Source organism: Bidens hawaiensis, unplaced genomic scaffold (assembly GCF_021521415.1).
Source record: "Bidens hawaiensis isolate Kalapana, Puna unplaced genomic scaffold, B.hawaiensis_p1.1 tig00012182_1, whole genome shotgun sequence".
NCBI lineage: Eukaryota > Viridiplantae > Streptophyta > Magnoliopsida > Asterales > Asteraceae > Bidens > Bidens hawaiensis.
Window position 1 is genome coordinate 505,002 of NW_027491980.1, and position 10,205 is coordinate 515,206.

At 34.3% G+C, this 10,205-nt stretch overlaps 1 protein-coding gene across 1 annotated transcript; it reads left to right on the top strand.

Annotated features, from left to right (window-relative positions):
- Positions 1–1,075: 1,075 nt before the first annotated feature.
- On the top strand, positions 1,076–9,640 carry LOC143540186 (uncharacterized). The gene is made up of 12 exons (XM_077033318.1): positions 1,076–1,097; positions 1,755–1,836; positions 1,942–2,056; positions 5,875–6,001; positions 6,449–6,623; positions 8,344–8,459; positions 8,534–8,605; positions 8,686–8,818; positions 8,906–8,972; positions 9,065–9,136; positions 9,240–9,305; positions 9,416–9,640. Exons 1-12 carry the CDS (start codon positions 1,076–1,078, stop codon positions 9,548–9,550), a joined length of 1,182 nt encoding a protein of 393 aa, XP_076889433.1. The 3' UTR covers positions 9,551–9,640.
- Positions 9,641–10,205: the final 565 nt, after the last annotated feature.

Here is a 10,205-nt window from a genome sequence, read left to right on the forward strand (position 1 = left end):
AAGAAGCTGAGGATCATTTCAATCGTATGATTGGTTTCAAGACTTTAGAGGTACATATTCCATTTTCTATAACACATATTCTTGACTACATAATCACAACTTGCCTTTTCAGATGTGGAAAGAGGACTTTGGTTCAAGACTGTGGGACGAATTAATGTCGGCAGTGTACAAGGTAATACATGTGTTATATATAAATTAGGCATGGGTCTTTTGGCTAACGTCACCAAACCAAAACCTGAGATCTTCGTGTTTTTTTAACTGTTCATATTATGTTTTCTCAGTTTTGGTTTGAGTTTGGTTTTTTGTGTTTCACCATTCTGGTTTGAGTTTTTTGAGCAAAAAAATGGTAAATAATGAACTTGAAATTATATGCTTGTTGTTTATTAGTTTATTATTATAGATTTGGATCTATTCAATAGCAAACACACAATCAATAAGTTATCAAGCTACTGCTGTAAATTATGTAAACTTAACCTCTTTTAAAAAATTACTTTTAAACTCAGGTAATAGCAGCCGAAAATTGTGAGGTCTATGGACATTTTGTGTATGATGGACGTTATGGCGGTTCAGAAGCAAAAATTGGGTAAGTGTTTTTTATTTTTATATTTCTTGTTTTACAAAGGCATTTATGTTTCTAAATTTTATTTTATTTAGGGGGCTGTCATTTTTCTTCTTCTATGACGTGGCCACGCATCTGGTCATTGGAATGTCTTCGTATTTTATGACGTGAGTGTTACTTGTTTCAAACTATGACTTTTAATGATTCTTTAGTTTAACCCGAGTGTGGCATTTTTTCAGGGAAGATGTGTGGCGTGAGATGCGTGGTTTACCTTATGCGGAGACTGATGACGAAGAGTAGGCACGCTTCACATCGTTTTTTGTCTAGTCTTTGAACTATAAACTGTTGCGGGTATGACTAGTTGATGAAGTATGGTAGTTATAAAAGCTGATGATATGCATAATAATACACTGGAGTCTTTTGGTATTGACTAGTTTAGTTGCATATGATATTTTGTAAAGCTGGATTAGACCGATCAGTTTCATTTACAGTTCATGTTCTGCATTTTAATCATAGATGGATGTGAATCTAAGAAATGGTAAGAATACCTTATATATGGATTTAAGGTGTGCATTTTAATCATTGATGGAAGACTTTATTTATTAGGGCGTGTTCATTCATAGACTTTGCATAATTACACCTAGTTTTCGAGTTTAATAGAAAGGAGTCGGAATTTATTATAATAGACAAGAAAGAGATAGAAAGAAAAACATTCAGGTTACACACGGCCACGGGTTTCTGGGTGTGTAGGAATTGTAAAAATAAAACAAAATTTTAAGTTTTCATGTGTTTGTAAGATGAATGGAAAATTACAATTTTACAACTATACTTTTTATTAACCATATTGAAGTGAAGTCAAATGTAATGCAATTAAAGGGCATTGATGTCTTTTGATTTTCATACGGTTTGATAAAAGTGATTTCGATAGCTTTGGTATCAATTACTCCATAACAAGCATTAAAGTAAAGAAAAATGCTGTATTGAATTGCATAGTTACCTAATTTAATTTCTACAATAGTATTAATTAACCCTTTTGTAATAGAGTACCGCAATATCAGTATAAAAGGTAGAAACTAAATTAAGAATACCTGATGCGTTCAGAAGATAGGATTTGCCAGTGGTCGGCGATGTATTTGAGGCTTCGGAGTAGGCGACAATTTGGTTACATTTTGAAAAAACGACAATTTGGTTACAGGCAATGTCACTGTTTCTTGTTGCATATGCTATCAGATAGATGAAGAGCTTTGTAACAACTTGTCAATACTCGGGACCATATTGTAAGCTGAATCGTTGATTTAAAATCCTCACACACCTATAGAGCTTATTTGGAAATACCAATATATATGTTGTCTGTGATATTATAAAATATGCGTTAATGTAAGGTATATGCTGACTTTTGCAATTGGAGCCGGTCCAGTAACCGGTGTTATCATACCCGAGCTTAGCAGCAGCAGCACACGCGGGAAGATCATGAGCTTTAGTTTTTCAGTTCATTGGGTACTGATCTTTCTCTCTCTCTCTCTCTCTATATATATATATATATTATGTGTAATTTCGTGGTGAGGGCTGTTCTTCCTTGAGTTAACTGAGAAATTTGGTGTTGCGCCGGTGTATGGGAGCTTTGGTGCGGTTTCTATATTGGCAGCGATATTCTCTTTTACTTTCTTTGTTGAAACTAAAAGGCGGTCTCTTTAAGAAATCGAGCTATCATTAAACTCGAATTTCGTAAAAGATGATTAGGGTAAGTTTTCTTAATTTAGGTCCATGGAACCAAAATAACATGTTCTGTATAGTTCTGTGTATAAGATATAAGGTAGTTTTGTTTCCACATTCATTTGTGGAATCAATCAATCAATCATACCCAGTAAAATCTCACCGACAGCAGAGCTATAGGTAGGGTCTGGGGAGGGTGGGATGTAGGCACACCGTACCTCTATCCAAAGGACTAAAGAGGTGGCTTCCAGAGAGACCCTCGGCTCTAAGAACATGTGTATGAAAAAAAAAAAGTTTAACAGTTATATAAAAAAAACTACTACTAATTATAATAATATTAATAATAAGGTCACAGTTTAACCGCAATATAAAAGCTAATAATAATAATAATAATAAAATATGTAAGGGAAATACCATTATGGTAAGTGACCTAAATAAGTTAAGTCTAAGCCCTAAGATATTCAATTCTCTCTAGAAATCCTTAGCTTTAATCCTACTTCTCCACGAATTCTTATCCTCAACCATGTCCTCGGAGAGGTTTAGGTCTATCAAATCATGCCTAATCCTCTAATCTCAATTCAATTTCGGTCGTCCTCTACCCCTCCTCCCCTCCTCTGCCCATATCCCAAATCATGCCTAATCCCCTCATTTGTGGAAATGTATATATAAACAATAAAGCCTGTTGTGTAGGTTGTACACGGAATCTCTTATTATTTATGTCGAATTCCGACACATATGTATGATATGTTGTACCGATTTTTTTTTGTTTTTTTCATGTTCAATTATTATTTTATATTTTACAACAATATATGGAATTTGTGATATCTTCCTATATTTTATGAGATGGAGTAACAACATAAGTTAGAATTGCCCTTAACCTTAAAGATGATTTAGTTGTAGAGGCATTGTGTTACGACGAACGGGTCGCTGCAATTCTGAATTTGTGATTATTTTGTGCTACATGAGCTGGTAAGGATGCTGCAACACTCTGACCTGACTCCAATGTGAATGTACGTTTGTAGTTCGTGGTGAGTAAATCAACACAAGTTAACAAATGAGGGTATTGAATATTTGAATGTTCTTACCATTTAAGTATCTTATATATGGGCGGCATCTAAAGGGACACTACTGACACATTATCCAAACACCACTTGTATGTTATACAAGCAATATGGTCTACACAGGCCGTTTGACAAGGGAAAAATCGTCTTATGGGTTGTATGAGGTGAAAAACGGCCTTATGGGTCGTATGAGATGCAAATCATATGGCCTATATGATATGTGACAAAGAAATGACTTGGTACTTCTGATTGTATGATGTAAGGGGCTCAGATGTGCATATTTGATTCAATAGCATATGGTATATATGACATTATATGACCATATGATGCGACATGAACATTGGTGTACATTTTTGTTGAAGTGTTTGTATATCAACCCTCTATATCTATGGTATTGGTTGGAACATTTATGACAAGTTTGCACCAAGTACGGGTGCGTTCTTTTACAATACGTATTGTTTTTTTTTTGTTTGTGCCCATTCATCGGCTACATGTTGCGCTTGATGCAAGTTGCATTTAATCAAACCTTTAGCTTAGAATTTCTTGAGCGACTTATTTTCGAGTTTATTCGTTTCAATAAAAAGTATCTTAATTATATTTTGATATTTTGATGTAAGAATTGTACTTTCTAAAAAAAAGTAACATATTATAAGTGGATTAAGTTCATATTCTTGGTATTGACAATTTGACATGTATCATAATGAATTTTTTTGTTTTTTAACAATCTATCAATGCATAAAGAATCAAAGATGCATGTATCCTATTGGAATTAGTTTTTTCATCTTGCTAAAAGCCTTTGTAATAAATAGGGATGTAAACGAAACGGATGAGACTTTGTTCGTGTTTGTTTATTACGCTTTTATCGGATAAACGAACAGTCCATGAACACTATACTTATTGTACATTAAGGAATTGAGTTTGTTTGTGTTTAACCGTGTTAGTTTATCAAAAATAGCGCGCGAATGAACACTAACAGACACAAACTGTTGTAACCTATCACTAACAGACACAAACGAATATATATTAATTTGAGAATAATAATCAATAAATTAACACAAAATTACCTTAAAATCCATAAGTACACCATATAATACCCAAAAAAAAGCTTAACATAGTACTCATAAACATAATTATATGAAAAATAGTAAGAGTAATAAATAAATAAATATATAACAAAAATAGTAATAGTAAAATTCTAATAAACGAACATAACCAGCCGGACGTAGACATAAGTAGCCGGTCGAACGAACCTAAACGTACACGTTACCAAGCGTTCTCATATCGTCGAATTAGTCGCATCAACCGAAGCTTCCGGTTCGGCTTCAGAGGATCAGATAACGCCTCTATTGGTTCAATCAGATAATAAGCCTAAAATCAACATATTCACCGTCTCTGTAAATCCAGCAAGGTATTCGCTCCACAAACCCTAGTTTATTTGTACTAGTTTGTAAGATGATAGAAGACTTAATTGTGCTATTATATTCGATACTAAAACTCTATAATATAGGTAGCAGCCGTAGGAGTGTGCACTTCGGTTATTAGCCTAAACCGAAACCGGAGTCATTGGTTAATCTGTTTTGTTGATCAATTGATTTTTGATTAATCTGTCCAGTATATTTGTACTAGTTTGTAAGATGATAGAAGACTTAATTATGCTATTTCACATTCGATACTAAAACTCTAAATACTATAGGTAGACAGGGTGTGCACTTCGGTTATTAGCCAAAACTGAAACCGGAGTCATCGGTTAATCTGTTTTGTTGATCAGTCGATTTTTGATTAATCCGTCCGGTGTATTTGGTTAGTTTGTCGGTTTTCGGTTCGGTTGGGCTTATATATTTGCTTAGAGTTACATGAAATGGAGGTATAAAACATGAGATACATGATTTGGAGGTATAAAAACTAGAAATATATCAAAATATGACCAGTTCGTTCCGGCTAGGCTAATTTTGGTTAACCGATGGTACAAAACTCTAAATACTGCACTTCGGTTATTAGCCTAAACCGAAACCACCGAAGTCATCGGTTAATCTGTTTTGCTGATTAATTGATTTTTGATTAACCTTTTTGGTTTATTTGCTTAGTTTGTCGGTTTTTGGTTCGGTTGGGCTAATATATTTGCTTAGAAATACATGAAATTGAGGTATACATACACGAAGTGGATTTCTAACTACATGAAATTGAGGTATAAAACATGAGATTCATGAATTATGAATTGGAGGTATAAAAACTAGAATCATATGAAAATATGACTTGCTCGTTTCGGTTCTGCTAATTTTGGTTAACCGAGGGTGCACAAGACAAAAATGATAACTGATTTTCGGTTGATTTGGTTTTCGGTTAATCTAGGTTTGGTTTTGGTTAACGGTTCAGTTATTGCTCACCGTTGTCAGAGCTGTAGAGAGTCGGAAGCTTGTATTGGAAAACAATAGCAAAACATAAAAGAAAAGAAACATGATTATTCGCTTTGGTGTTTTGTTGATACCTTAACTAACCAATTGTGGCTAAAACAGGAACAACTTGCAAGATTGATTGAAGCAGAGACGTCACCCTTTAACACAGTTTGTTAGTTGGTTATGGAATGGATCTAGGTATTCTGGATTGTTGTGTATGGCATCATCGTCTTCGATTTACTGTATCATGGAAGTTCTTCTGGATGTGTTCTCTGGTTAGTAATTTCCTGGTGTATTTGAACATTGACCTTTACGAAGTTACTAGAATGACAATAATTGTGTATTTTTATGTAATGGCAGCTCAATCACTTCCTCTATTTGAGGTAGCATTTACAAGATGTGTAATTATTTCAATATTATCGTTTATGTGGTTAAGAAGAAGCGGAGAACCAATATTTGGATTGTTTATGTGGCTAAAACAGGAACAACTTGCAAGATTGATTGAAGCAGAGACGTCACCCTTTAACACAGTTTGTTAGTTGGTTATGGAATGGATCTAGGTATTCTGGATTGTTGTGTATGGCATCATCGTCTTCAATTTACTGTATCATGGAAGTTCTTCTGGATGTGTTCTCTGGTTAGTAATTTCCTGGTGTATTTGAACATTGACCTTTACTAAGTTACTAGAATGACAATAATTGTGTATTTTTATGTAAAGGCAGCTCAATCACTTCCTCTATTTGAGGTAGCATTTACAAGATGTGTAATTATTTCAATATTATCGTTTATGTGGTTAAGAAGAAGCGGAGAACCAATATTTGGACCTGCAAATGTTAGGAATCTTTTAGCTTCAAGGGCTGTTACTGGATGTGTATCTTTGTTAGCTTTCATTTACTGGTAAGTCTTCCTTCTGAACCATCTGCAGTTGAATTATTAACCCTTATGCTTGTGAATAACTGCTTGCGCTACGAATTTGTGCTCTTAGTATCAGATCATTCATGCTTTTTGGCATTTATGGTTCACATTCAAATCTGATATCTATATGCGTTTGGTTATATTTCTACATTTGTACGCTCTTTGTTATCGGCTTTGTGATAGAGTCATTTTTTAGTATCTTGCCGTTGATGTTTTCTGGATTTTTTGCAAATCAAATCAGACTTCTAGTTTTTTTTTTTCTCTTATGTAGCTAGTTGTGAGTTTATCTGAGTGGATATAAGGGCATAGTTGCTAGCCAAGTCAGACCAAACCAAAGCAAATCAGCCGGTTCAGCTGGTTTGAGGTTTATGCGGTTCAATCCACGGTTTATGTTTTGAAAAACCGGTTTAATGGTTCAGCCAATGGTTTGGAACTTAGAACCGGATGCTTTAACTTGTTATTAATATTTTTGTTTGGAATATGCATTGTGTAGATGCATTATATTCATATACCATCTTTATTTTTAGAAAAAAGTTGATAGTTGTTACAAACTGTCATTATTTAGTTTTTGTTGTCTTTTGCCAATGAGCCCGTTATAAGTTTGCATAGGGTTTATTTCCTGTATATTGAGGGTTTCTCCTCCATTGTAATTACAAAATTCAGATTATTATGTGTTTTCTACACAAACAAACAAACTTGAAATAAAGAAGTGGTCCAAATCATGACCTATTTTGGCCGGTCTGGTCGACCCAACCAATTCAGCATATTTGGTTTGCCATATTCTGAAGCCTAAGTGGTTCGGCCCAGTTTTTTTTTTTTTTTTGTCTAAACCATTGTTAGTGATTTGGTCTGCTTCAGTATAGTAAAACCTTTAACAGTACCCATATGACTACCGAGAAGAAGCCATTTGTTTTTTCCACTCATGTATATGGTATAATGCAAATTTAACCATAAACTAAAAGAGGGAGTAAATTGCATTCTTCTGTGAGAAAAATAACGTATGTTAATTATCTTACGTTTTAAATTCTTATACTCTTTTCAAGGATAACCGGATAAGCACATCATGCTTTATTAAGTGCTTCTCCAACTATTAATGATTTATTCTGAAACACAATTGGTTTTTTTGCAACATTGTTTACCAGTTAAACTGCGTTATCGAATTAAATGCCATTTACTTTATATGCTTTTTGTAGTGGCTATTAACTTCTCATGGAGATTCTAATATTATATTTGCCTTGCTGTTGCCTAAGGTTGTTCCAAACATGCGTTTAAGCATTTGTTGAATACATCTGTTGGAAACTAATTGGATCGAGTATCACTGACAAACAACTGGTTTTCTGACCTCACTCTAGGTCAACTACTATGTTGTTATTGATCGAAAACCACACTTTACAAAGATGTTTTAACCCTCTATTGATACCCAAACCTATCCTAACTCAAACTTCTAATGATAAGCAACAAGTTCCTAATCACTATTCTTAACTGTTTAACAACTAATAAAACCCAATAAGACTAAAAGTGTAAATACTAGATACTGATAATTATCTTAACTCATAAGTCCATAATCAGCAATTCTAGCCATGCTTCCCTTCGGTAACATTCTTATCGGATTATCTCAAAGACTTGACCCGTTTCACATATGAAATCAAGATTACATCCTTCATTTTGTCCCTTAATTTTATGGTGAAACTTATCTTTGCAGTATTCAGAGACTACCTATGTCTCAAGCTATGATATTAAGCTTTACAACTCCGTTTATGGCCTCAGTTGCAGCATGCTTCATTTTACATGAGAATTTAAAAATAACAGACATAGCAGGTACAATAACATCTGTAATTATGAAACATTTGATTATGTTTAATACTTACGGCTTACCAATATCTGTTCTTCAGGTATTGCTTTCAGTTTCTTTGGGGTGCTCTTTCTACCTGGATCACCTACCAGCATAGAAGGTACAGAAATGAGTTAATAATCGAAAGGAATCAATATTATAGGTCTTTTAACAGCTTTTGTATTATCATATGTGTTTATATATTCTGTGCAGGGGTATCAGTGGAACCTAAATTAGGTCAAGGGGTGCATGTTTTTGCAGTTTTGATTGGTTCAGTGTCATCATTGGCTGGTGGAGTTAGTTATTGCTTTCTAAGGGCTGCAGCTAAGGCTTCCGAACAACCTGTGTAAGTATGGCTTCTCATTTTACTGTTTGTCAGTATTATTTTACCAAGTTAAATCTATATTTTTTTAAAATTTTCATTTTGTTTCAGGGGTACTATATTTTCATTTGGTCTACTCTCTACTACTGCAGTGGCAATATGCATGCTAACCACCCTAGTAAGACTGTAATTTGTTAACGCACGTATGTGTGCGTTTCATATTCTATTTTTTACTGCCATTTAACGTATGCATTTAATATTTTCTTTCAGGAATTTGTGCTGCCTAGCTTTTATTCGTTTGTTCTTATGATTTTTCTCAGCATATTGGCATTTTTTGCTGAGGTAACATACAATATCTACACACTAAAGATCTATGTTCAGTTTATCATTGTGCTCATTCGCGAGTTAAAAATAAATCTGAAAGAAATATAATATTCTGCTGCAGTTATTTCTGGCACGTGGGCTTCAGCTTGAGAAAACCAGCAAAGTTGCAAATATTCAATACCTTGAGGTAACGTCATTTGTTGTTTATATGAATTCAGTTTTTGTTTAGAAGTTACACGACTATGTTTATTTTCATAATATTGAGGATTGATTTATATGATAACATGTTGGTTTCAGGTTGCATTATACCAGCTATGGGGCATGGGTTCATTGCGAGTGGCTCTGTCATTCGGTAAAGTTGTTGGATGTTTACTTGTTTTTGTTTCAGCTTGTTGTACCATGTATTTTGGACCAGAAAAAGAAATGGAGTAAGATGTGCAGAAATCAATGCACACCCATTTCTGTTTTTGCGTTCCAAAATGCAATTTTGAAATTCAAGTATCATAATTTTCGCATACTTAAGTTTTTGGTTATATTGCTGTTTATGTTGGGTCAAATTTTATATTCTTCATCTTAAGCTGTATATTAAGTTGAAACGTGATGTAGTTAATATGATTATGTAATTTGTTGAAAGTCGTTAAACTAACTCATGATGGTTACTTTACTTGGCTCATGAAGGTTCGATTCACTAACCCTAGAAACAAGTTTAACAAACCTTCCAAATGCTTGTTAGACTGTTAATAGTTGAGCTCTTCTAATTCACTGCTTATTAAACTGTTAATAGTTGTGGCTGTTGGCTATAATTATCATAAACCCATGGTACACCAGTGCTCCCTTTACAAGTGTGAAGTTATGAGTTTAAATTCTTAAACCACACGTAGTGGTAACGTTTTCCTCCCAAAATGTGCTCCACCCCCACCCCCACCCCCCCCACCCCTAAGTATGTTTTACAACTATGTATTGCAAGGTGTTGGTGTTGTCGGTGCGTTGTTTTTCTTCTTCGACCGTATAACCTTTTCCATTTTTCTGCCATTCTCTTCTCATCGTTGTCGGCCCCTGACGGTTTGAATCCACTACCATGGCCACA

What these genes read in the sequence shown, in the direction of transcription:
- LOC143540186 (XM_077033318.1), top strand. Translation starts at nt 1,076, where the DNA reads ATGGATGTGAATCTAAGAAATG. An exon ending in TTGTTAGCTTTCATTTACTG is followed by an intron (nt 6,624 to 8,343) that starts GTAAGTCTTCCT and finishes TTATCTTTGCAG; the next exon opens with TATTCAGAGACTACCTATGT. An exon ending in CATAGAAGGTACAGAAATGA is followed by an intron (nt 8,606 to 8,685) that starts GTTAATAATCGA and finishes TATTCTGTGCAG; the next exon opens with GGGTATCAGTGGAACCTAAA.